The sequence below is a fragment of the Trichomycterus rosablanca genome, chromosome 25, assembly GCF_030014385.1.
Source record: "Trichomycterus rosablanca isolate fTriRos1 chromosome 25, fTriRos1.hap1, whole genome shotgun sequence".
Lineage (NCBI taxonomy): Eukaryota > Metazoa > Chordata > Actinopteri > Siluriformes > Trichomycteridae > Trichomycterus > Trichomycterus rosablanca.
The window spans coordinates 9843667-9871496 of NC_086012.1; the positions used below are offsets into that span (position 1 = coordinate 9843667).

A 27830-nucleotide genomic window follows, 5' to 3' on the forward strand; every position below is an offset into this window, starting at 1 on the left:
GCCGCTGGGTCCTAAAGTCCCTCATGTATTGCAGTGCTGCTGAGTCCTACAGACGCTGTGAACTACAGTACTAGCGCCTAACGGTTCAGCTAACATTCTCCAGTCCTTTTATCGGTAACTGGTTATATAAAGATAAAAAGGGGTTATAATAAAGGCATTAATCTCTAAAAACCCACATTAAGAAATTAATACAGTACTTCTAATCAGAATACATACAGTAATTTCAGTCAAACCACGTGACCTGCGTAAACACAATGATAACACGGTTATGGTAATATGATATACAATTATAATTATACAATTATATAACACAGTTATAACATGGACCAACACACAATGGAAATATATTGTGGTCAGATGAATCAGCATTTCAGGTCTTTTTTTGGGAAAAAATGGACGTTGTGTGCTCCGGACCAAAGACGAAAAAGGACCATCCAGACTGTTATCAGCAACAAGTCCAAAATCCAGGGTCTGTCATGGTATGTGGGTGTGTCAGTGCTCTTGGCAAAGGTCATTTACACTTCTGTGATGCAGCATTAATGCAGAAAAGTACATTGAGATCTTAGAGCAACATATGCTGCCCTCAAGACGTCATCTTTTCCAGGGACGTCCATGCATCTTTCAACAAGACTACATGCTGCACACATTACAAAGGCATGGCATTGCCTGCCTGCAAAAATGTGACAAAAATGTAACATCGAGCCCATACGCACATCTTAAGACGTGTTTGCAGCAAGAATGGGACAAAATAAACCCTGAAACACTAAATCACTTGGTATCCTCGGTGCCAAAACGTCTTTTAAGTGTGATGAAAAGGAATGGCAACATTACAAAGTGGTAAATACTTTACTGTCCCAACTTTTTTTTGGAATGTGTTGCATGCCTGAAATACAGGAATTTATGTTTATTAATAAATAGAATGAAGTTAACCAGTCAAAACATCTTCCTGAAATGCAGGAATGGATGTTTATTAATAAATAGAATGAAGTTAACCAGTCAAAACATCTTCCTGAAATATGGAATTGTTCTAGATTTCTTGAATGGTTTAATGATATTCTGCACTGTAGAGGGAGAAATATGCAAATCCCTTCCAATCTTTCTTTGTGGTTCATTGTTTTTAAACAATTCAATAATTTTCTCACACATTTGTTGACAAACTGGAGATCCTCTGATCATCTTTGCTCATCAAAGACCTTTCCTGGATGCTGCTTTTGTACCAAACCATGATTGCCTGTTGACATCACCTGTTTGAAATCACATCATTATTTAGTTTTTTCACCTCATTACCCCCCCCCCCCCCCCTTCGAAATAAAAGTCGAAGTAAATGTAAGGAACACTGTTTTTATTTTATTTGCATTTTCTATACTGTCCCAACTGTTTCTGATTTGGGGCTGTACTATAAAACCCAGATCTGGTCTTGTGCAAGTAGTGAGATTAAGCCACATTCTGTCTTTCTGCCATTACATAACTCTTCTACATCATCATTAACAGAATAGAATCTGATATTTTTACATGATTTTTGAATGACCACAAACCAGTAAGGTGTTGATTAACAATATGGTTTTTATTATTTTAGTTAAAATGATAACAAAAATACATTTAAACACACTGTAGTTAATTTATATAATTGATTTATTACACTTGTTAACAATTGTAACTGAAACACATGAATTTAATAATAAGAGGTGTCCCAATACTTTTGTCCATATAGTGTATTATCTTAAGTAGGTCCATTCTGTCAGGCCCCTTTGTGATACTCAGTCACAAGGCAGCATTCTAACTGGCTTATTCTTAGATCCGGCTATACAGACAAGCACCAACACACATACATCTCTCTCTCTGTCTTACTCCTTTAAGGTGAGAGGGTTCAGGGTGAGGGTCTGTTGCTGGGGCACCACATACTGCTTATATTTTTCTACACATCCTGGTCAGGCACTTCTGCTTCAGATCTGTTCAAGTACATGTAAAAGAGACAAGAGGATTTCTTAAAAAACTACACACAGGAAGGGTTTTCATACTTTGCTTTTTGGTTCTCTACACCTCTAGAATGGGCAGCACGGGGCTCAGTGGATAACAAAGCCAGTAGGTCCTAGGTTTGATTCCCAGGTGAAGCGGTCCTGCTACTTTCTGTGTGGAGTTTGCAAGTTCTCTCCATGTCTGTGTGGGTTTCCTCCGGGTGATCTGGTTTCCTCCCACAGTCCAAGTACATGCAGTCAGGTTAACTGGAGCTGCTAAAATTGCCCTTTGTGTGAGTGTGTTAACGTGTAGGTAGGGACTGGCGACCTTTCGTACCGCAACCTTAATTAGGGTAGAACAGGCGGATTAATTAATGAAAGAACCTCAAAGTGCTTTGCCATGTTGAACACAAGCAAGTGCAGTTTGACATTTTTAAAAAATTAATCTAGCTTAAATAAACTACATATTTTTATGGTTGTGTATTTATTGTTTAGGAGTCATGCTGCCCTATGTTTCTAACAGTGACTCAGACATTCATTCATTCGTTATCTTATCCGCTTATCCAATTTGGGTCGCGGGGGGTGGGGGGTGGCTGCTGTAGCCTATCCCAGCTTTTCAATGGGCACAAGGCACACAGTAACACCCTGGACGGGACACCAGTCCATCACAGGGCAGACACACACACACACACACACACACACACACACACACACACACACACACACACACACACACTCATACACACACCCATTCACTTATAGGGCAATTCAGTGTATCCAATTAACCTGACTGCATGTTTTTGGACTGTGGGAGGAAACCAGAGCTCCCGGAGGAAACCCACACAGACACGGGGAGAACATGCAAACTCCGCACAGAAAGGACCCGAACCGCTCTGTCTGGGGATCGAACCCAGGACCTTCTTGCTGTGAGACGACAGTGCTAAATACTAAGCCACCATGCCGCCACTTGTCAGACAGGGGAGACAAATTACTAACAAACTACCAGTGTATAAACCCTGTGTAACAGCAGTGTAAACTGCATTCATTTGGGCCACTCGGGTGGTGCAGAGGTAATGTACGGTAGCCCACTACTAAAGACCCAGACTGCTCCACTTGGGAATTGAACCCAGGACCTTCTTGCTGTGAGGTGACAGTGCTACCCAAAACCAAGATCACTCGATTATATCTACATTATAACAAAATCAAACGTAGAAATGTGAAGCTCTATTTTCCAGGGGTTGGATCTCAGCGATGTTATCAGCCGGTTGGGTGTCTGCATGGACATGATTGGCTAATGTCCAAAAGGTGGAGATGGTTGAAACAGCCTAGCCACTGGGAGGTGTTTCCCCAGCCCCAATAGAAAAATGAGGGTTGCCAAAAGATGAGCATCCGGTGTAAAAACAGTGTTGTCCTGTATGCAGACATATGTGTGGTGCATGTGTTTGTGAACCCTTTAGAATTTTCTATATTTCTGCATAAATATGACCTAAAACATCATCAGATTTTCACACACGTCCTAAAAGTAGATAAAGAGAACCCAGTTAAACAAATGATACAAAAATATTGTACTTGGTCATTTATTTATTGAGGAAAATGATCCAATATTACATATTTGTGAGTGACAAAAGTATGTGAACCTTTGCTTTCAGTATCTGGTGTGACCCCCCTTTGCAGCAATAACTGCAACTAAACGTTTCCGGTAACTGTTGATCAGTCCTGCACACCGGCTTGGAGGAATTTTAGCCCATTCCTCCATACAGAACAGCTTCAACTCTGGGATGTTGGTGGGTTTCCTCACATTAACTGCTCACTTTAGGTCCTTCCACAACATTTCGATTGGATTAAGGTCAGGACTTTGAATTGGCCATTCCAAAACATTAACTTTATTCTTCTTTAACCATTCTTTGTAGAACGACTTGTGTGCTTAGGGTCGTTGTCTTGCTGCATGACCCACCTTCTCTTGAGATTCAGTTCATGGACAGATGGCCTGACATTTTCCTTAAGAATTCTCTGATATAATTCAGAATTCATTGTTCCATCAATGATGGCAAGCCGTCCTGGCCCAGATGCAGCAAAACCATGAAACTACCACCACCATGTTTCACAGATGGGATAAGGTTCTTATGCTGGAATGCATACCTGGGGAGGGTAACAATGGTCTTGAATTTCCTCCATTTGTACACAATCTTTCTGACTGTGGATTGGTGGAGTCCAAACTCTTTAGAGATGGTTTTGTAACCTTTTCCAGCCTGATGAGCATCAACAACTCTTTTTTTGAGGTCCTCAGAAATCTCCTTTGTGCATGCCATGATACACTACCACAAACATGTGTTGTGAAGAGCAGACTTTGATAGATCCCTGTTCTTTAAATAAAACAGGGTGCCCACTCACACCTGATTGTCATCCCATTGATTGAAAACACCTGACTCTAATTTCACCTTCAAATTAACTGCGAATTTTAGAGGTTTCATTTTCCTCAATAAATAAATGACCAAGTATAATATTTTTGTCTCATTTGTTTAACTGGGTTGTCTTTATCTACTTTTAGGACTTGTGTGAAAATCTGATGATGTTTTAGGTCATATTTATGCAGAAATATAGAAAATTCTAAAGGGTTCACAAACTTTCAAGCACCACTGTATGTGTGTGTGTATATATAGGAAACCCAAGGACGTTACCGGTAATGTTTATATGGTTTTGGCCATGTAGGGTATGTTCTTCCTTTTGAAGACAAGACATCGACATCTTTTTTCATTTCTTACTAACATTTTTGTACTTTTCCTCTTTTTTACATTGCTTTACATTTCATTTGATTAAATCTCTGGATTGTTCCTGGGATCAGCACTTACTCTTGGAAAAGGCGACTCTTTTTACGCGATTGCAGATCTCCACTGTGTGCTTCTCATACCAGAAATGACTGGACACGCAGTACCTAAAGAGAAATATTGTGTTTTTCAAATGTACTATAATTGTAAACACATATATTAAACATTCTGGAGAGAAGTAATTCTGCATTGTATAAGGCAAATGTTAGGCTAGTCTGCCCATCAGATACAATACAAGGCAAGACAAGGGCAAGGCACCGAACAAGATGAAGGGGGAACTCACTCAACAATACACACTGTAAACACAAGGGGGAGCTACACTATCACCATAGATGACTAGACTAAAAGCTAATGCTGAGAAACTGCTCAATGCTAATATATGGAAATGCAAAATTAAAAATCCATATAGACAATGAATAACATTTAAGATACACGTTGAGAGAGGTATCGTGTGCCTATGTCATACATACATTAAGTCACATTAAGCTTTTTTTTTAATGATAAGAGTTTTAGACTCTTGGAAAAGCTGATTCTTACAATTTATCAGCACCTCGAGCTATAACACAAGTTTAAAAGTGAAACAGGAGGACAATCCAGCTAAACACAGATACATGTGGTTGCTTTCAGAGTGGATTTGATGGTTATTCCACACAAATGCATATTCGTCACATATTCGCACTTTTAAGCCAAGAGCTGAACAAAATGGCAGTCAAGTTTAAGGAATACATCGAGTTTACGGATACAAATTGCTCGACGAAGGGCGTCGAGTTTCAAAGATTTTGAGTTACAAGGTACCACTGTATGTAATTAGGATGTGTCAATTATAGTAGCCAAATTGTACATAAAGAAGTGGGATCTCAAGACACTTGAGAACTCACTACCTGTAAAAAAATGGGGCTTTTGAGTGTGTGTGTGTGTGTGTGTGTGTGCACATTACCTCCACTGAGTGCTTTTCCGATTTAACCCTCTGCAAAGGCACTGGGAGAAGAACTTGCACAGTTCAAACACACATGGCTGCAGTTTTATTGTGCTGATCGTCGGCCTGTTCCCACTCAGGTCCTCGTCCAGGGTTTCGTTCGGGTCTTCCGTCAGGCCTCTCTGACTTCTTCTATAGAAAAGCTCGGATCTCCAAGGGCAACCTGTCAGGATGGCACAAAATCTCTCCTAGCAACAGGAATGTCAACTTGTGGTATATTCTGCTCTTGGCACTGGTGGCTACATAAGTTTCTTGACTGGCGTGTTATTGCTTAATTGAAGCAAAGAGCAAAAAATACAACCCCGCATCAGAAAAAGTTGGGACAGTATGGAAAATGCAAATAAAATAAAAATGCAGTGTTTCTTACATTTATTTTTACTTTTATTTGATTGCAGACAGTTTGAACCCAAGATATTTCATGCTTTATCTGCTCAGTTTTATTTCATTTGTTAATAAACCTCCATTCTTGCATTTCAGGCCTGCAACACATTCCAAAAAAATGTTGAGACAAGGGCAATTTTGGGCTAGTAATGAGGTGAAAAAAGCTAAATACTGATGTGGTGATGTCAACAGGTGATTGTAATCATGGTTTGGTACAAAAGCAGCATCCAGGAAAGGATGAGTCATTGATGAGCAAAGATGATCAGAGGATCTCCAGTTTGTGAACAGATACATGAGAAAATTAATGAAATGTCTAAAAACAATGTACCTCAAAGAAAGATTGGAAGGGATTTGCATATTTCTCCCTCTACAGTGCATAATATCATTAAACTATTCAAGGAATCGTGAGGAATTTCAGTGCGTAACGGTTTAAGAGCACAACCTTAACCTGAATGCCCGTGATCTTCGATCCCTCAGACGGCACTGCATCAAGAACCGCCACTCAACAATAGCTGATATAACCACATGGGTGAGGGATTACTTTGGCCAACCTTTGTCAAGCTCTACAATACAGAGTTACATGCACAAATACCACTTAAAACTTTACTGTGCAAAAAAGAAGCCTTATGTTAACCATGTCCAGAAGCGGCATCAGCTTCTATGGGCTCTGAGGCATCTAGGATGGATCATCACACAGTGAAAACGTGTATTGTGGTCAGATGAATCAGCATTTCAGGTCTTTTTTGGTAAAAATGAACGCTGTGTGCTCCGGACCAAAGACAAAAAGGACCATCCAGACTGTTATCAGCAACAAGTCCAAAAGCCAGGGTCTGTCATGGTATGAGGCTGTGTCAGTGACCTTGGCAAAGGTCATTTACACTTCTGTGATGGCAGCAATACAATACGTCTTGAATGTGCTGCCTTCCAGGGACGTCCATGCATTTCCCAACAAGACGATGCAAAACATTGCACACATTACTGCACACATTACAAAGGCATGGCTGCCGAAGAAGAGGGTACGGGTACTGGACTGGCCTGCCTGCAGTCCTGACCTGTCCCCAATAGAGAACGTGTGGAGAATTTTTAAACGAAAAATGCAACAACGACGACCCCGTACTGTTACACATCTTAAGACGTGTTTGCAGGAAGAATGAGACAAAATAAAAGCTGAAACACTAAATCGCTTGGTATCCTCAGTGCCAAAGTGGCAAATGCTTTACTGTCTCAACTTTTTTTGGAATGTGTTGCAGGCCTGAAATGCAGGAATGGATCTTTATTAATAAATGAAATGAAGTTGAGCAAATAAAAAATGAAATATCTCAGGTTCATCCTGTCTGCAATCAAATAAAAGTTAAAGTATATGTATTATTAGAAGAAGGTGAAGGGAGCAATATTTTGGTGTATTTGCTGTATTAGGTGCTGAGCAGCGTGCAATCTTTAAAGGACGAATAGATTTAAATTGCACATGCTTAAAACATGTATGATAACGTGTGTGTGTGTGTGTGTTTACCTGGTTCTTCTGTATGAAAGGCTTTGCTGGTAGCTGGATTGGTTGTTGTGGCTGCTGATGTCTTGGGGAGGATCTCCGTTGCTAAATGAGCAGATCTGCTCGTCGCTCTTGTGACTGGTGTTTCAGTTGCCATGGAAACATGTGTTTCAGTGGTTGTTGCTACAGCTATGCCAGCGCTTCCAGTTGGGGATGCTAGCTGAGTTGTCATGGGAACGGCTGGTGATATTGGTATGATAGCAGTAGCTGATGGGGTCTTTACGTTAATAGTTGTCAATGTGATATGACTGGGTATGGCTGTATGAAAAGAAGTCATGTGACCACTAGTAGGCACAGTAGAAGGGATGTAAGTAGATGATGCTACTTTGGAGGCAGCTGAGGACTGAGATGGGACAGAAATGGCGGAGTGTGTGGTAAAGGACGATGAGAAGTCTGTTGATGAATCTGGATAAAACAACGATGTTTAGAGAGACTTATTAATAAGATAATATATTAATAAGTAAATCATTACATTTCATTTATTTTTAAGTACAATAATACAATTTTTATTTTTTTCTCCCACTTTAGCGCATCCAATTACTGCCCATCATTCATCCTCTCACTAATGCTGGTCCCCGCTCCTGATTGGGGAGAACGAGGCTGCCCCACGCTCCCTCCGACACGTGCACAGCAATCGAACATCTTATCACCTACACTTGACGAGTGCAGTGCAATACAGCACTGTGTACGGAGAGCCACACCCTGTACCGCACTCCTTTCCCATCTCCGTGCAGGCGCCACCAACCAGCCAGCAGAGGTCGTAATCGCACTAGACTGAGAGAGAGTCCCCATCCGGCTTAATCCCGCCCCTATCTGAACAACAGGCCAATCGTTGTTCATGTGGCCGCTCAGCCGGCAGGCAGAACTGAGATTCGATATGATGTATTCGAGATCTCAGCTTTGGTGTACAGCATGTGTTTTTACCGCTGCTCCACCTGAGCGGCACGAACAAAGTTTAAGAATATTGTTTTACTTAATATGTTTTAAAGTTAGTTTACACAAAAAACACTTTCTGGACTCAGTAGTGTGTATGGCCTCTATATGCCTGTATGCACTCCCAGCAACATCTGGGCATGCTCCTGATAAGATGGTGGATAGTGTCCTGGGGGATGTCCTCCCAGACCTGGATCAGGGCATCAGTGAGCTCCTGGACAGTCTGTGGCGTGACTTGGCGGCATCAGATGAACTGATACATAAAGTCCCAGAAGTTCTTAATTGGATTAGGTCTGGGGAGCGTGAGGGCCAGTCAATGGAATCAATGCCTTCGTCGTCCAAAAACTGCCTACGCACTCTGGCCACATGAGGCCGGGTATTGTCCTGCACCAGAAGAACCACTCCTCCTGTTCCTCCTTGCACAAAAGAGGAGATACCGGTTCTGCTGCTGGGTTGATGCCCTTCTATGGCCCAGTCCTGCTCTGCTCGTGTAACGGCCTGTGTCCTGGTATCTCCTCCATGCTCTTGAGACTGTGCTGGGAGACACAGCAAACCTTCTTGCAACAGCACATATGGATGTGCCATCCTGGAGGAGCTGGACTACCTATACAACCTAAAAGGGCTGCAGGTCCCGCCTCATGCTACCAGTAATGACAAGGACACTAGCAAAACGCAAAACTAGAGAAGGATCAGTCAGAAAGGATAAGGAGAGAGTAATTGTCTGTGGCCACCACCATGCAAACCCTTCCCTTTTTGGGGGTTGTCTTGCTGTTGCCTCTGCCGGTGCACCGGTCACTTTCATTTGCACCAAAGCAGGTGAACTTGATTCACAATCACTTATGCTTCCTAACTGGGCAGATTCCCTGAAGTTTAACTGACTTTGTGTTATATTGTGATGATTAAGTGTTCCCTTCATTTTTTGAGCAGTGTAAGTAACTAGCTACTGAGGTCTTAATTTACTTAGGGATTAATAAAGTATCCATCCATCCATCCATCCATCCATCCACCCATCCATCCACCCATCCATCCACCCATCCATCCAACCACCCACCACCCATCCATCCAACCACCCACCACCTACCCACCACCCATCCATTCACTACCCATCCATCCATCCATCCATCCATCCATCCAACCACCCACCCATCCATCCACTACCCATCCATCCACCCACCACCAACCACCCATCCATCCATTCATCCACTACCCATCTATCCATCCATCCATCCAACCACCCACCACCAACCCACCACCCATCCATCCACTACCCATCCATCCACCCATCCATCCATCCATCCACCTACCCACCACCCATCCATCCACTACCCATCCATCCATCCATCCACCCACCACCACCCATCCATCCACCCATCTATCCACCACCCATCCATCCACCCATCTATCCACCACCCATCCATCCATCCATCCACCCACCCACAACCCATCCATCCATCCATCCATCCATCCATCCATCCACCCACCACCCATCCATCCATCCATCCATCCACCCACCACCCATCCATCCATCCATCCATCCATCCACCCACCACTCATCCATCCATCCATCCATCCACCCACCACCCATCCATCCATCCATCCATCCATCCATCCACCCACCACCCATCCATCCATCCATCCATCCATCTATCTACTGTTTTCCACCATAAACTAACCACCCTGTGCATCATCTTTAGTTAATGGGGTTGCTACTTTACCAAAAGTCTACGTAAGAAAAAGAGAGAAAGCGGGAGAGAGCAAGTCAAGCACTTACCAAAGGACGATTCCAGGAATGATATATTTCCTGGTAATGAAAGAGATTAAAGGATCTGTCACATAACATTTCAAATACAGAAATTACCTCCATCATTCTCACTGCTTTTTAATTTTGTAAGTGCCTTTAGCGTAAAAACATGGGACATCTTGTAAAATCCAATACATAAAAACAACAATCTAGGACTTGCTCATTCTTGAACTTTCTTGAAGTACATAAAATGTGTTTCTCAATGTTTTTACTGACCCACTTAAGTGCAGTTTGTAAATACACTCCAAAAAGTTTTATCCTAATAATTGCACTTGTTGATCATTTGGGAACTGGTGCAAGTAGAATTCTTGCCCATTCTTCCTTAAAACAAGCAGGTCGCTGTCGTCCCATTCTCCTCTTCATCATATGACAAACATTTTCAAATAACAGGAATGGACTGTAGGCAGGACAGATCAATGTTATTTTCACGCATATCACCAAGTCATCCATGTCCTTGGCACTGATGCACCCACAAAGCATGAAAGATGTTGGCTTTTGACTTTTTTCACTTTTCACTGGTAAAAGTCTACATGGTTCCTTTTATGAAAAAGAACATGACATCAGTTTTCCCCAAAAAAACATTGAATGTGGACTCATTAAACCACAGCACACATTTCCACTATCGTTTGGTCCATCTGACATGAGCACAGGTCCAGAGAACTTTCTGCATCATCTTACTTTAACCCTGCACTGTATCAAAAGTTTGGGATGTACAAACTTTAGCAATCCAAGCTGTACAACATAGCCTCGGGAGAGCACATTTTTTGAGTAGAAAAGATTTCATTTAGATACAATTCAGCACAGAAATAAAAATAAATCTTTATCAGGTTGTCAGTCTGTCGGTTTCATATGTGAAATCTACGTACGTGTGCAATTATAAATCATGTTTACAATCATGCAATTGAATAACCTGAATAAACAAACATTACTCATTTCTCAAACAGTACCGGAGGAGAGGGTAGAGAAGATGTTTTGATGGACAGGTCTAGCAATGGAGATACTCGTTAAAGAGATTCCGTGATTTTTCATCTTTTCATTGGTCATTTTGAAATTCGCTGCTATGGACACAATTATTATACCCACAATTAACACATGTAAAAAATGGAAAACCTCTAAAATTGGAGATACATGTTTTTCATCGGACAGTGACAATATAAAAAGCGACAAGTGAATATAAGTACTAAATAATGCCCATTTTTAAAAGGATGATCAGGTGTACACATACTGTCGGTCATTCATTGTAAACCTTGTGTGTGTGTGTTTATGTATATACCTTTGTTTGTCATTTCTATAAAGGTCTGGTTAAACAGTGGAGAAACAGAATCCCACAATTCAGTCAAGTCTCTGTCTGAACAGTAAAAGAGAGAAAATGTTAATGACCAAATAAATGATACAAAGCAAATACTCAGCTGAAGTGCAAGAATAAGGACAAAAATTATAAAGTTGTACATAAGTGTGGCAGATATACTGTATTGTTGGTGTTTAGTGAATAAGGTGCAGATCAAAACATACTAGCCTTGGTTTAGCGCAGTGGTTCTCAAACTTGTCATGCCCCAACCCCCCCCCCCCCCTTCCCCCCCAAAAAAGCTGACAAAAATAGGCCTATTTTAACTTTGTTGAAATAACTTTAAAGATCATGAATGTTCCTTTTACCTTTATTTCAGTAATTTCTGTTGTACTTGACTTTATCAAACCACGTTTTACATATCACTGAACTGCTCCTTCAATCAGTCTGCTATTTCAAAAATAAAAAAAATGAAATAAAATTCGCAAACACTACAAAAAAGATCAAGTTGAATCTGTGCCAAAAAACTAATTTGTGAGAGTTTAAGTCTTATCACTGTATTAGTGGCTGTTTTTCTTTTTATCCCTGTCAAATTCCTCTCTGTTCTGTAAATCTAGACCAGGAGTTTACACACTTTCATGGCTTGAGATCTACTGTTTCAGTCTACAGGTCATCATGATCTACTTTTTAAGGTCGGACTCATCATTTTTCAAAAAAGCTTTGAAGCTTTTTTAAATGCGCTTCAGTTCCTGTACTGCTATTTAGCTTTACAGGGCAAGTGACTGAATCACACTGACCTTATTCTGATGATTTGCTCTGAATGGTATCAGTCAGGTTTATGTATCTGGACAGGAGCCGCTGATGCTCAAGCAGTTTTTCAGGTGTTCATCAGTAGGGATGGACCCATATTTAGACTTCATTATTTTCATGTGGGAAGTAGATTGATCCGAAAAAGCTGTCAAATATGTGGCAGTCAAATATGTGGACGTTCCAAATTGTCCAGCAGAGACCCTTGACTTCATATAAATGTCAGATTGTAGGTTAAAATTTCTCCAACAAAAAACATTAAACAGGGTGGGCCATAAGTTTCCATACATATGCTTTTTTTTTTACATTTTATTTTTTATATTTCAGATACCCTAAAAAATGCGTTTGAATAAAGAGCAACGAATTAAAATGTGTTTTCAAAGCAATGGCAGTCATGTAGAGCATATTATAAATAAAAATGTTTTTTTTATAAAAATATATATATTTTTCCTATGTATGGAAACTTATGACCCACCCTGTAGATTAGCGGTGCTTTAGGTGGGATGAGGCATAGTTATGGTAACAAACCGCAAATTAAATAAACAGTGGCCACATTTCATGTCAGTCACACTGAGCTGTTTGAATGAGGAACGATGTACCAGCTTGTACTGTGTGATCGATGTATTAAGCACTCCTGATCTAGACTCTCTGTTAGAATGAATACTGACAGACCTGAAAACACGGTTTGTTTATGGTCCACCGTAAAAAAAAATTCCGATGTTAAAACATGCCCCACACTTTGAGAAACGCTGGTTTAGCGGGTTAGGGCCTTGATCAAGAGCCCAACAGTGACTGCATAGCGGAGCCATGACTCAAATACCCAACCTTCTAGTTGGCAACCCACAGCTCTACCCACTAGGCGACCTCTGTCCCAGTAAATGTTTGATTGCATGAGCTCATTGGTGATCCAATGTCTGTGTGTGTGTGTGTGTGTGTGTGTGTGTGTGTGTGTGTTAGAACTGACCTGTTTTTCCAGCCAATACACATATGTAGATGCAGTCTGAGCTCCTTCTCTGACTAACTGCAGCAACAACATTGAAGAATCAGCAAGACAAACAAAATCAGATACACAAATGTAATAGGGTTGTTTTCAGACAGGCAGACTATAGCATAACTGGTATTGTTTTTCCAAATCACACATTTCTGTTGTCCCATCTTTTCTGAAGATAGGGTTTGTTTATAGAATAGCCACAAAAAATTACTGGACTACCAAAATACACCGACCAGGCATGACATTATGATCACTGACAGGTGAAGTGAATAACACTGATTATCTCTTCATCACGGCACCTGTTAGTAGGTGGGATATATTAGGCAGCAAGTGAACATTTTATCCTCAAAGTTGATGTTAGAAGCAGGAAAAATGGGTAAGCGTAAGGATTTGAGCGAGTTTGACAAGGGCCAAATTGTGATGGCTAGACTGGGTCAGAGCATCTCCAAAACTGCAGCTCTTGTGGGGTGTTCCCGGTCTGCAGCGGTCACTTTCTATCACAAGTGGTCCAAAGTAGGAACAGTGGTAAACCGGCAACAGGGTCATGGGCGGCCAAGGCTCATTGATGCACGTGGGGAGCAAAGGCTGACCCGTGTGATCCCATCCAACAGACGAGCATAGCCGCAGACAAGTCAGGGTGCCCATCCTGACACCTTGAGGTGTTGACTTGGCCTCCAAATTCCCCAGATCTCAATCCAATCGAGCATCTGTGGTATGTGCTTTTAAAACAAGTCCGATCCATGGAGGCCTCACCTTACAACCTTAAAGGAGTTAAAGGATCTAGTGGAATCCATGCCTCGACGGGTCAGGGCTGTTTTTTCCACGCAATATTAGGAAGGTGATCATAATGTTATGCCTGATCGATGTACATTGCAAGCAATAAGGGTTGAGGGCCTTGATGAAGGGCCCAACTACTCCAAGCTGGCAGATGTGGCGATTGAACCTGTGACCTTCTAATTACTAGTTCTGTACCCTAACTCCTGCCATGATTTGATCCATATTGGATTAATTTTTAAAAACATGAAACAGGCCGCTCAGGTGGCGCAGCGGTAAAAGAGACGCGCTGCAACCAGGGCTGGATTCAGATACCTGGTATCGAATCCAGCTTTGCTTTGCCGGTTTGAAGCTGAGTGGCTATATGAGCAACGATTGGCCGGTTGCTCATGAGGGGGGTGGGACAAAGAACCGGATGTGGGTCTCTCTCTGTCAGAATGCGATTACGTTCTCTGCCGGCTGATTGGAGGCGCTTGCACAGGGATGGGAGAGGGTGCCCTGAGGGTGTGTCTCTCCGCATGCAACGCTAGGTGGCGCCAAACTCATCAATGTGTGGGTGGCAAAGATGCATCTGGCTGCTGGTCGTGTTACGGAGGGGATACGGGTTAGCTTCAATCACCTCCGTCAGGGCAGGGTTCGGCATAGACAGAGAGAAAGCATGATGCTAATTGAACAATTGGATGCGCTAAAAGGGGAGAAAAGGGGTAAAAAAAAAAAAAAAAAAAAAAAAAAAAAAAACATGAAACGGGTGTGGCTGGTAGGGTGGGTGGCACATAGTAACATGGGATTTGGGGACAATTGCTCCTAGGTGCCATTCCTTTTCACCACACTTAAAATCCATCATGCCATCATGGAAGTGTCAATTACCTTTGGCAAGGGCACTGACACAGTCCCATACCATGACAGACCCTGGCTTTTGGACTTGTTGCTGAAAACAGTCTATGTAAGTGATTGGATGGATTGGGGCACTGTCCAAAGTGTATGTGCAGTGGTAGTGTATTGGTTCAGGTACAAGTCTGGTGATCAGAGGGTCACAAGTTCGAGCCCCCCTACCACCAAGTTGTGACTGTTGTTTCCCTGACCAAGGCTCTTATCTCTCAATTCCTTGCACTGTTTTCAGTAACAAGTAACAAACATCTGCTTAATGTCATACATGTAAACATATATCCATATTACACCCAGTTTTACCACATTAAGGACAGTAAGGTTAGTCAAATGTTTTAGATAAAGACTGTGATTGTGTCTGTACAGTGCTACCTGAGAGGAAGGAGCTGGATTTAAACAACTCCTGCAGGTAACTAGTTGAGTTTCCCATGACATCCAACAGTAAAGCTGTGAAATCTGAGACACAGACACAGAGGAAGAAAGAGACTAAAAAGCCACCCTACGAATATGCTAAATGAATGCTTATTGGTATAGTATTTTATTACATTTTTAACCTGTAAGGTCATTGGTTTTGTTCGTCACACAGTAGCAGTATCTCAGGGGAAAAGTGCTGGTCTCAATATCCTGAAAGTCTGAGACTGAACACACACACTTTGTCAAAAAATGTCATGCAATACACCAATCAACAATAACATTAAAACCACCTCCTTGTTTTAGCTCCACTTACCATATAGAAGCACTTTGTAGTACAATTACTGACTGTAGTCCATCTGTTTCTCTACATGCTTTGTTAGCCGCCTTTCATGCTGTTCTTCAATGGTCAGGACTCTCCCAGGACCATCACAGAGCAGGTGGTGGATCATTCTCAGCACATTCAGTGTGTTGTGCTGGTATGAGTGACATCTCACCGTCACTGCTAGACTGAGAATAGACCACCAACCAAAAATATCCAGCAATACCTGCTCTGTGGTGGTCCTGGGAGAGTCCTGACTATTAAAGAACAGCATGAAAGGGGGCTAACAAAGCATGCAGAGAAACTGCAGTCAGTAATTGTAGAACTACAAAGTGCTTCTATATGGTAAGTGGAGCTGATAAAATGGACAGTGAGTGTAGAAACAAGGAGGTGGTTTTAATTTATGTGCTTTTTTTAATTTACTCATGCATTTTTTTCCCCCGATTTAGAGTAGTCAATTTATCTTCCACTGGTGAGGATCCCTATTGCATTTGGGTAGGGTGTATTTGCCAGCTCACGCCCCACTTTGCAGTCCTTGCGGACCCCTTCTTTTATGCCCGTGCTCAGTGTTGCCAACTCCTCAGTAAGGAAAGTAGCTATTGGCTGTCCTAATAGTCGCTAGAAGTCGCTAAATGACGTCATCGCCTAATTTGCATAAGATCAATTTGCGTGTAATTAACGCTGTAGAAGAGAGGAATAACATCGTGGGAGAGACAAAAAAGTGGGTAAAAACACCCTAAATATGTTTAGAACTACAAATGAACATTCTTCTGTTGATTCGTTGCAGGGTTGCCAGATTGCGACAGTAATTTTCAGCCAAAATGCATGAAAAAACGCCCAAAACACAGGAAATGTTTAGCATTTAACAAATAATAAACCAGTTAAACCATCAGGCAACAGTGTCTTGGACAGGAAAGAATAACCTGTCAATCAAACTTTTGACAAAGTGTTGGATGTGGTGGGAGAAGGTAGACCTTTTTATATTCCACCTGCTTTAGAAAGCAATAGTTTTTCATTTACATTTTAAGCCACCAAAATGATTACAAACCAGCCCAAAATTTGTCCACCTGCCAAAGTGTTTTTCCCTGCCAATTTCCAACAAAATCCGCCAAATCCGTCAGTGATACTGACCGCCCGTGAGTGCTTTGGGATGGCGGAGGGACTCACGGCAGGACCCGCTGCTCGCTGAGGACGGTAACTGCAGAATAATATGTGTTTTCACGTTCTAGTCTCCAAAAGTCTCCAATAACACCAGAAAAAGTCGCTAGATTTGTCGCTAGTCGCTTTTTTGAAAAAAAGTCGCTAGAGGGGTCTGAAAAGTCACTAAATATAGCGACAAAGTCGCTAAGTTGGCAACACTGCCCGTGCTTTGGTGAATTTGCACATGAGGCTCATCTACTCTCTGCACAGGGTCCTCGCACAGCGTTTGAAGACCCCACCCACATGTCTGGTCATTTTCCACCCAGCAGAGACAGTGGCCAATTTTTGTCTGTTGCAGGCACTGTCAATTGTGCCCGCTAGATGGCGTCCAGCCAATCAGTAACAGAACCAAGATTCAAACTGGGTGTTCAGAATCTCGGGGCTGGTGCGCTAGCAGAATATCCCACTGCGCCACCTGGGCATCTAATTTATGTGCTTTTTATTAAAAATCTTGAGCTTTGCTGTTTATTTGTACATTGTAGGTTCAACATTGTAGGTTCAAATTCAGTATTAGAACTGAAGCATTTGAAAAGGGCCTTGGTTCTCTCTCCATTTTTTAACCTCTCATGCCAGCATCTGTAATCAGTAGGAGCTGCCGGTGCTGCGACGAGAAAGTGACTGCCCATTTAGCCTTCCACTTCCTCAGACAAGGCCAATTGTGTCTGTCTGTTAAGTGACTGGCTAGACCAGTAGCAATGCCGAGACCTGAACCTGAGATTTAACCGCTTATCCAATCAGGGTCGCAGGGTGGGGGCAGAGTGTGCTGGAGCCTATCCCAGCTTTTCAATGGGTGCAAGGCCCACAGTAACACCATGGACAAAGCACCAGTCCATCACAGGGCAGACACACATACATACACCCATTCACCTATAGGGCAATTCAGTGTCTCCAATAAACCTGACTGTATGTTTTTGGAGTGTGGGAGGAAACCGGAGCTCCCGGAGGAAACCCACACAGACACGGGAAGAACATGCAAACTCCACACAGAAAGGACCCGGACCGCCCCACCTGGGGATCGAACCCAGGACCTTCTTGCTGTAATGTGACAGTGCTACCCACTCAGCCGCCGTGTGCTACACCACCTCAACACCATAAATTACTTTTTTTAAGCAGTGCACACAGTGGATGACTTTGTGAAGATGTACCACTAACTACAAGTATAATATTGAATTATTTAATAATATAAATGTAGTTATAATAGTAATATATTCCACCAATCAACTAGTACAACCTTCAGTATATTTTAAAGTATTGTCTTTTTATCCTGAGATCTATATGGTTTGTTATTCTTGTGAGACTTTACGCTTATTACTCAGATGTAGAAGAGCAAATCTTACCCATGTTATCCAATGCTAGAAAACTGAAGCCAAGCTTTAAATAAGAGCAAAACTTATTATGCTTTCCTTTACTATCCTATCTCAACATCATCAGGTTTTCTCATCTTGTAATATCATGTCAGATAAAAATACTGTAATTATTTTTTAGTAAAAGGAAAATCCCAGACAGCCCCTTAAACCCTCTAAAATGTTAGTGCCAAACCCAAATAAAAAAAAATAATTTGGACTCAAGAGTATTTACTGTTGTAAACCAGTAGGGTGATTTTGTGCAGTGCCAGAGAGCTGTGTGATGTCACACTTAAAACAGAAAAGAGATGCTGGGAATCTGAAAGAAATACACACACACACACACACACACACATAGTAAAAATCACAGACAAATAAAATCATGAAATCTTTAGAATCATAGCTGGACAGACCGCTTTATAAAATATTTACATCTGATCACCTATATACTGTATATCACCCATAACATTGAAACCACGTCCTTGTTTCTATTTTATCAGCTCCACTTACCATATAGAAGCACTTCGTAGTTCTACAGTTACTGACTGTAGTCCATCTATTTCTCTACATGCTTTGTTAGCCTCCTTTCATGCTGTTCTTCAATGGTCAGGACCCCCACAGGACCACCACAGAGCAGGTATTATTTGGGTGGTGGATCATTCTCAGTACTGCAGTGACACTGACATGGTGGTGGTGTGTTAGTGTGTGTTGTGCTGGTATGAGTGGATCAGACACAGCAGCACTGATGGAGATTTTAAACACCTCACTGTCACTGCTGGACTGAGAATAGTCCACCAACGTAAAAATATCCAACCAACAGCACCCCATAGGCAGCGTCCTGTGACCACTGATGAAGGTCTAGATTAGAAGATGACCAACTCGAACAGCAGCAATAGATGAGCGATCGTCTCTGACTTTACATCTACAAGGTGGACCAACTAGGTAGGAGTGTCTAATAGAGTGGACAGTGAGTGGACACAGTATTTAAAAACTCCAGCAGCGCTGCTGTGTCTGATCCACTCATACCAGCACAACACACACTAACACACCACCACCATGTCAGTGTCACTGCAGTGCTGATAATGATCCACCACCTAAATAATACCTGCTCTGTGGTAGTCCAGTGGGGGTCCTGAAGAACAGGGTCCATTGAAGGGGTCCATTGAAGAACAGGGTAAAAGCGGGTTAAAAAGGTATTTAGAGAAATAGATGGACTACAAAGTGCTTGTATATGGTAAGTGGAGCTGATAAAATGGACAGAGAGTGTAGAAACAAGGACGTGGTTTCAATGTTATGGCTGATTATATATATATATATATATATATATATACAGTGTATCACAAAAGTGAGTACACCCCTCACATTTCTGCAGATATTTAAGTATATCTTTTCATGGGACAACACTGACAAAATGACACTTTGACACAATGAAAAGTAGTCTGTGTGCAGCTTATATAACAGTGTAAATTTATTCTTCCCTCAAAATAACTCAATATACAGCCATTAATGTCTAAACCACCGGCAACAAAAGTGAGTACACCCCTAAGAGACTACACCCCTAAATGTCCAAATTGAGCACTGCTTGTCATTTTCCCTCCAAAATGTCATGTGATTTGTTAGTGTTACTAGGTCTCAGGTGTGCATAGGGAGCAGGTGTGTTCAATGTAGTAGTACAGCTCTCACACTCTCTCATACTGGTCACTGAAAGTTCCAACATGGCACCTCATGGCAAAGAACTCTCTGAGGATCTTAAAAGACGAATTGTTGCGCTACATGAAGATGGCCAAGGCTACAAGAAGATTGCCAACACCCTGAAACTGAGCTGCAGCACAGTGGCCAAGATCATCCAGCGTTTTAAAAGAGCAGAGTCCACTCCTAACAGACCTCGCGTTGGTCGTCCAAAGAAGCTGAGTGCACGTGCTCAGCGTCATATCCAACTGCTGTCTTTGAAAGATAGGCGCAGGAGTGCTGTCAGCATTGCTGCAGAGATTGAAAAGGTGGGGGGTCAGCCTGTCAGTGCTCAGACCATACGCCGCACACTACATCAAATTGGTCTGCATGGCTGTCACCCCAGAAGGAAGCCTCTTCTGAAGTCTCTACACAAGAAAGCCCGCAAACAGTTTGCTGAAGACATGTCAACAAAGGACATGGAGTACTGGAACCATGTCCTATGGTCTGATGAGACCAAGATTAATTTGTTTGGTTCAGATGGTCTCAAGCATGTGTGGCGGCAATCAGGTGAGGAGTACAAAGATAAGTGTGTCATGCCTAAAGTCAAGCATGGTGGTGGGAATGCCATGGTCTGGGGCTGCATGAGTGCAGCAGGTGTTGGGGAGTTACATTTCATTGAGGGACACATGAACTCCAATATGTACTGTGAAATACTGAAGCAGATCATGATCCCCTCCCTCCGGAAACTGGGTCGCAGGGCAGTGTTCCAGCATGATAATGACCCCAAACACACCTCTAAGACGACCACTGCTTTATTGAAGAGGCTGAGGGTAAAGGTGATGGACTGGCCAAGCATGTCTCCAGACCTAAACCCAATAGAACATCTTTGGGGCATCCTCAAGCGGAAGGTGGACGAGCGCAAAGTCTCGAATATCCGCCAGCTCCGTGATGTCGTCATGGAGGAGTGGAAAAGCATTCCAGTGGCAACCTGTGAAGCTCTGGTAAACTCCATGCCCAGGAGAGTTAAGGCAGTTCTGGGAAATAATGGTGGCCACACAAAATATTGACACTTCAGGAACTTTCACTAAGGGGTGTACTCACTTTTGTTGCCGGTGGTTTAGACATTAATGGCTGTATATTGAGTTATTTTGAGGGAAGAATAAATTTACACTGTTATATAAGCTGCACACAGACTACTTTTCATTGTGTCAAAGTGTCATTTTGTCAGTGTTGTCCCATGAAAAGATATACTTAAATATCTGCAGAAATGTGAGGGGTGTACTCACTTTTGTGATACACTGTATATATATATAGGTTTTAAGCATACAGTATTTATAGGCTTAAAGTGAGAAAAATATAGTATATACTCGAGGGTTCTTATATATATATATTTGTTTTTGATTCAAAGGTACCACACAAACAGACTTAGTTGATCATAGATAGACAGACAGACAGACAGACAGACAGATAGATAGACAGATAGATACTTTATTTATCCCAAGGGAAATTATATGATTTTTATATTGATAAAGCATGACCACGCCACACTGACCAGTATAATTTCTAGTGCAAACTACAAAAGATACAACCTTCATAAACATGTTTGATCTTACCTGTGTTTGTTGCATTGAGTAGAGCATTTATTAATGGAGTGAGGTCTATAGAACCAGGGTCAATGTGATCTACAGGAATCTCTGCAACAAACATTTACATTGTCTAAGAAGAATGCTCAAAGCTTGAACAGTACTGTTCTTGTCAAACATCTAGCATCAGTGTCTGACCTCACAATTGCTCTTGTATCTAAACAAGCAGTTGTGTCACAGACACACTCCAAAATTGTGTGGAAAACCTTTCCTCAATAGTAGAAGTTAGTATAGCTGGCAAAGAGTGAGGCAACTCCAGATCTGTTACAGTGGTTGAAGAATGAAATGTCCTAAAAGCTCATGGACTGGTATCCACATACTTCCATCCATCCATCCTTCCATTCATTCATCCTTCCATCCATCCATCCATCCCTCCCTCCCTCCCTCCCTCCCTCCCTCCCTCCATCCATCCATTCATCCATCCTTCCATTGATCCATCCTTCCTTCTATCTATTCATCTATCCATCCATCCATCCATCCTTCCTTCCTTCCATCTGTCTGTCTGTCTGTCTGTCTGTCTGTCTGTCTGTGTCTGTCTGTCCGTCCGTCCGTCCGTCCGTCCATCCATCCATCCCACATTAACCTCATTACACATATTAAAACTGTCTGCAATTTGAACCACAGTAGCCCTTTGTTGGTTTGTACTGGACATTACAAACGTCTTGTTCTCTGGCATCAATAAGTCTTGGCTGGCCAACACATACACCGATTAGCAATAACATTAAAACCACCTCCTTGTTTCTACACTCACTGTCCATTTTATCAGCTCCACTTACCACATAGAAGCACTTTGTAGTTCTACAATTACTGACTGTAGTCCATTTGTTTCTCTGCATACTTTTTAACTCTGTTCTTTAATAGTCAGGACCCTCACAGGACCACCACAGAGCAGGTATTATTTAGGTGGTGGATCATTCTCATCACTGCAGTGACACTGACATGGTGGTGGTGTGTTAGTGTGTGTTGTGCTGGTATGAGTGGATCAGACACAGCAGCGCTGCTGGAGTTTTTAAATACTGTGTCCACTCACTGTCCACTCTATTAGACACTCCTACCTAATTGGTCCACCTTGTAGATGTAACATCAGAGACGATCTCTCATCTATTGCTGCTGTTTGAGTTGGTCATCTTTGAGATCTTCATCAGTGGTTACAAGACGCTGCCCACGGGGTGCTGTTGGTTGGATATTTTTACGTTGGTGGACTATTCTCAGTCCAGCAGGGACAGTGAGGTGTCTAAAAACTCCAACAGCGCTGCTGTGTCTGATCCACTCATACCAGCACAACACACACTAACACACCACCAAGTGGAGCTGATAAAATGGACAAGGGGGTGGTTTTAATGTTATTGTTGATCAGTGTATTTGTATTCTCAACACATTGTCTTCTTTAAAACAAAAAGGCTGCTGTTACCAGTTGATGCCAGAATCTCTCGTTCCTGTTGACTCTGTTGCCATGTTTCTGAAAAACAGTAGAATATACAGTTGTTTTAGTTAGTTAAACAATAAAATGTTTAAAGTCAACAGATTTCGGCAAGTGTGTACACACTAAGTGTGTATATTGTATTAAGTAAAATACTATAATAGTTTAACTGTTTGCTATTGAGTAAGTATTTGGACATCCATCACAATTGTTACGTTATTAAGTCACCTATGACCAACATGTATAATAATACCTAAAGTATCAATTACATAATTACCTAATACACCGATCAAGCATAACATTATGACCACCTTTCTAATATTGTGTTGGTCCCATTATGGTGCATTATCCTGCTGAAAGAGGCCACAGTCATTAGGGAATATTGTTGTACATGGTACAATGCTTAGATAGGTGGTACGCGTCAAAGTAACATCCACATGGATGGCAGGACCCAACGTTTCCCAGCAGAACATTGCCACCTTCTTCCATTGCTCTGTGGTCCAGTTCCGATGCTCACATGCCCATTGTTGGCGCTTTCGGCAATGGACAGGGATCAGCATGGGCATACTGACTGGTCTGCTGCACTGTGTATTCTGACACCTTTCTATCAGAACCAGCATTAACTTCTTCAGCAATTTGAGCTACAGTAGCTCGTCTGTTGGATCGGATCACACGGGCCAGCCTTCGCTCCCTACGTGCATCAATGAGCCTTGGCCAGTGTTTACCACTGTTCCTTTCTTGGACCACTTTTGATAAATACTGACCACTGCAGACCAGGAACATCCACAAGAGCAGCAGTTTTGGAGATGCTCCGACCCAGTCGTCTAGCCATCACAATTTGACACATCAACTTTGAGGATAAAATGTTCACTTGCTGCCTAATATATCCCACCCACTAACAGGTGTCGTGATAAAGAGATAATCAGTGTTATTCACTTCACCTGTCAGTGGTCATAATGTTATGCCTGGTCGGTGTATAATATAATTTCAATTAATTTTCTGTGTTTTAAACTTTGTTGCAGTGTGTTTAGAGTGATTGCCTGTTCCAGCTGGCCACTGAACACTGTTTACAAAACAAGGTCCAGACATGGTCACTTACCTGTTATGCCAGTAGGTAGCAGAGTAACTATGGCAACACAGATTGTCACGTTGACCCACTGATTTAATTTGAATTTATCCATCACTGGAAAACAAATATCAAGCAATCAATATACAACGTTTATATGGAACAGTGATAGCTTAGTGGGTAGAGCTTTGGGCTATCGAATGAGGTCCTGGCTCTGACCTTGAGCAAGGCCCTTATAACCCTCCCGGTTATAAGGGCCAGGGGCACGTACATTGACTGAACCTGTGCTCTGACCCCACCTTCCAAACTAGGTGGGATACATGGACAATAAATTTGCTTTATGCTGACAACCCAAAACATGCCATAAATGGCAATGAACGAGTGGCACCACCACTCAACCAACCCAACCAATTAAGCACGATTAAAATTTTATATATACAGTGTATCACAAAAGTGAGTACACCCCTCACATTTCTGCAAATATTTCATTATATCTTTTCATGGGACAACACTATAGACATGAAACTTGGATATAACTTAGAGTAGTCAGTGTACAACTTGTATAGCAGTGTAGATTTACTGTCTTCTAAAAATAACTCAACACACAGCCATTAATGTCTAAATAGCTGGCAACATAAGTGAGTACACCCCACAGTGAACATGTCCAAATTGTGCCCAAATGTGTCGTTGTCCCTCCCTGGTGTCATGTGTCAAGGTCCCAGATGTAAATGGGGAGCAGGGCTGTTAAATTTGGTGTTTTGGGTACAATTCTCTCATACTGGCCACTGGATATTCAACATGGCACCTCATGGCAAAGAACTCTCTGAAGATGTGAGAAATAGAATTGTTGCTCTCCACAAAGATGGCCTGGGCTATAAGAAGATTGCTAACACCCTGAAACTGAGCTACAGCATGGTGGCCAAGATCATACAGCGGTTTTCCAGGACAGGTTCCACTCGGAACAGGCTTCGCCAGGGTCGACCAAAGAAGTTGAGTCCACGTGTTCAGCATCATATCCAGAGGTTGGCTTTAAAAAATAGACACATGAGTGCTGCCAGCATTGCTGCAGAGGTTGAAGACGTGGGAGGTCAGCCTGTCAGTGCTCAGACCATACGCCGCACACTGCATCAACTCGGTCTGCATGGTCGTCATCCCAGAAGGAAGCTGACGCACAAGAAAGCCCGCAAACAGTTTGCTGAAGACAAGCAGTCCAAGAACATGGATTACTGGAATGCCCTGTGGTCTGACGAGACCAAGATAAACTTGTTTGGCTCAGATGGTGTCCAGCATGTGTGGCGGCGCCCTGGTGAGAAGTACCAAGACAACTGTATCTTGCCTACAGTCAAGCATGGTGGTGGTAGCATCATGGTCTTGGGCTGCATGAGTGCTGCAGGCACTGGGGAGCTGCAGTTCATTGAGGGAAACATGAATTCCAACATGTACTGTGACATTCTGTAACAGAGCATGATCCCCTCCCTTCGAAAACTGGGCCTCATGGCAGTTTTCCAACAGGATAACGACCCCAAACACAACCTCCAAGATGACAACTGCCTTGCTGAGGAAGCTGAAGGTAAAGGTGATGGACTAAACCCAATTGAGCACCTGTGGCGCATCCTCAAGTGGAAGGTGGAGGAGTTCAAGGTGTCTAACATCCACCAGCTCCGTGATGTCATCATGGAGGAGTGGAAGAGGATTCTAGTAGCAACCTGTGCAGCTCTGGTGAATTCCATACCCAGGAGGGTTAAGGCAGTGCTGGATAATAATGGTGGTCACACAAAATATTGACACTTTGGGCACAATTTGGACATGTTCACTGTGGGGTGTACTCACTTATGTTGCCAGCCATTTAGACATTAATGGCTGTGTGTTGAGTTATTTTCAGAAGACAGTAAATCTACACTGCTATACAAGTTGTACACTGACTACTCTAAGTTATATCCAAGTTTTATTTCTATAGTGTTGTCACATGAAAAGATATAATGAAATATTTGCAGAAATGTGAGGGGTGTACTCACTTTTGTGATACACTGTATATATAGTATTAATTAATTAATTAATATAAAAATATAATTAATCTTACTGATGACTTGATCACTCATCAATAGTGTATTTTATTGTTTGCTTTTTAAAACATAGCATCATGATATTTTTACACATTGTGCTGGATCTGTTGGTCTGGACACTGTACCACAATGGGTGGTTGAATTTGAGTTTTTTTCAAAAACGTAAAATCAATTAACAAGAGCAAGAATGGTTTTTTATTGACTATAATGCTTTCATATTGCATTTTACCTGTGTATTTTGAAGGTTTTTAAATGGTTCCACATAGGTTTGACATTGTTGGATGGTTTAACATGAAAATTGCTATTTGTATTATTTAATTAATCAAAGCTGTTTATGACTAATATCACATGTATGTTTCGACTTGTTTTAGAAGCTTTGTTTCCATGTCAAAACATGATTTTAATGTTGGTTTCATGATGAGTTATTTATCTGGTATTGCATGTTGATAGTACAGAAAAAAAGCTCCCTGATTATTTATATATAGTGCTCTGATTAAACTCAGACTACAGATTGTCTCAAGTAGATCACAATTGATTAATACAAATAAAATTACCATAAATTTACCTACAAAATCAGGTTACATGATGAGAACATTTATAAAGCACTATTAGGCACTGGGTTGCCAAATAAATGCTGTATTCAACAGTTTTCTGCACAATTATTTTAGTTGAATTTGTTACATAATTTATCCATTAAATAAAGTTTTAAAATGATTTATAGTCATAAAATGATTTTACAAAAAATAACGAAGACTCACCTAGAGGAAAGGTAGTAGACTCTCAGACACACAGACAGCACTCTCTCCAGCAATTCTTACTCTCTCTCTTTCTCTCTCATGGTCACTAGAGAGTGAAATGGGCCACAATAGCCTTCTAATGTGTCACCTGAGATGAACTGGTATATAGACTAAACCAGTAAACCAGATCTCACACTGCGGACGCACACTCTGATAGTCCCATACATTCCATAAAACTCTCATGTGAGAAAGTATAATAGTGTACACCAATTAGGCATAAAATTATGAAAACCTTTCTAATATTGTGTTGGTCCCCCTGACCCGTCGAGGCATGGACTCCACTAGACCCCTGAATGTGTGCTGTGGTATCTGGCACCGAGACGTCAGCAGCAGATCTCCTGTATGTTGTGAGGTGGGGCCTCCATGGATCGGACTTGTTTGTCCAGCACATCCCACAGTTGCTCGGTTGGATTGAGATCTGGGGAATCTGGAGGCCAAGTCAACACCTCAAACTCATTGTTGTGCTCCTCAAACCATTCCTGAAGCATTTTTGCTGCTGAAATAGGCCACAGCCATAAGGGAATACCATTTTCATGAAAGGGTGTACATGGTCTGCAACAATGCTTAGGTAGGTGGTACGTGTAAATGTAACATCCACATGGATGGCAGGACACAAGGTTTCTCAGCCTTGGTGCTTAATATATCCCACCCACTAAGTAGGTACCGTGATGAGATAATCAGTGTCACCTGTCAGTGGTCATAATTTTATGCCAGGTCGGTGTATGTAAGTGAGAG

General features: G+C 41.9%; 1 protein-coding gene across 1 annotated transcript; it reads right to left on the reverse strand.

The window, feature by feature from the left end:
- Positions 1 to 1538: 1538 nt before the first annotated feature.
- Positions 1539 to 24350, reverse strand: LOC134302214 (HERV-H LTR-associating protein 1). The gene is made up of 13 exons (XM_062987249.1): positions 24269 to 24350; positions 23272 to 23294; positions 23161 to 23194; positions 21720 to 21800; positions 18671 to 18754; positions 15714 to 15797; positions 15532 to 15615; positions 13474 to 13530; positions 11691 to 11765; positions 7648 to 8088; positions 5718 to 5919; positions 4805 to 4887; positions 1539 to 1949 (listed from the first exon to the last, which is right to left on the reverse strand). The coding sequence occupies exons 1-13, from the start codon at positions 24348 to 24350 to the stop codon at positions 1906 to 1908; spliced, it is 1374 nt and encodes a 457-aa protein (XP_062843319.1). The 3' UTR covers positions 1539 to 1905.
- Positions 24351 to 27830: the final 3480 nt, after the last annotated feature.

Coding starts and splice junctions, on each gene's coding strand:
- LOC134302214 (XM_062987249.1), bottom strand. CDS start 24,350: ATGGATAAATTCAAATTAAATCAGTGGGTCAACGTGACAATCTGTGTT. Junction 23,195..23,271: donor GTACACACTTGCCGAAATCT/GTTGACTTTAAA, acceptor ACATGGCAACAG/AGTCAACAGGAACGAGAGAT. Junction 21,801..23,160: donor AGAGATTCTGGCATCAACTG/GTAACAGCAGCC, acceptor TGTTTGTTGCAG/AGATTCCTGTAGATCACATT.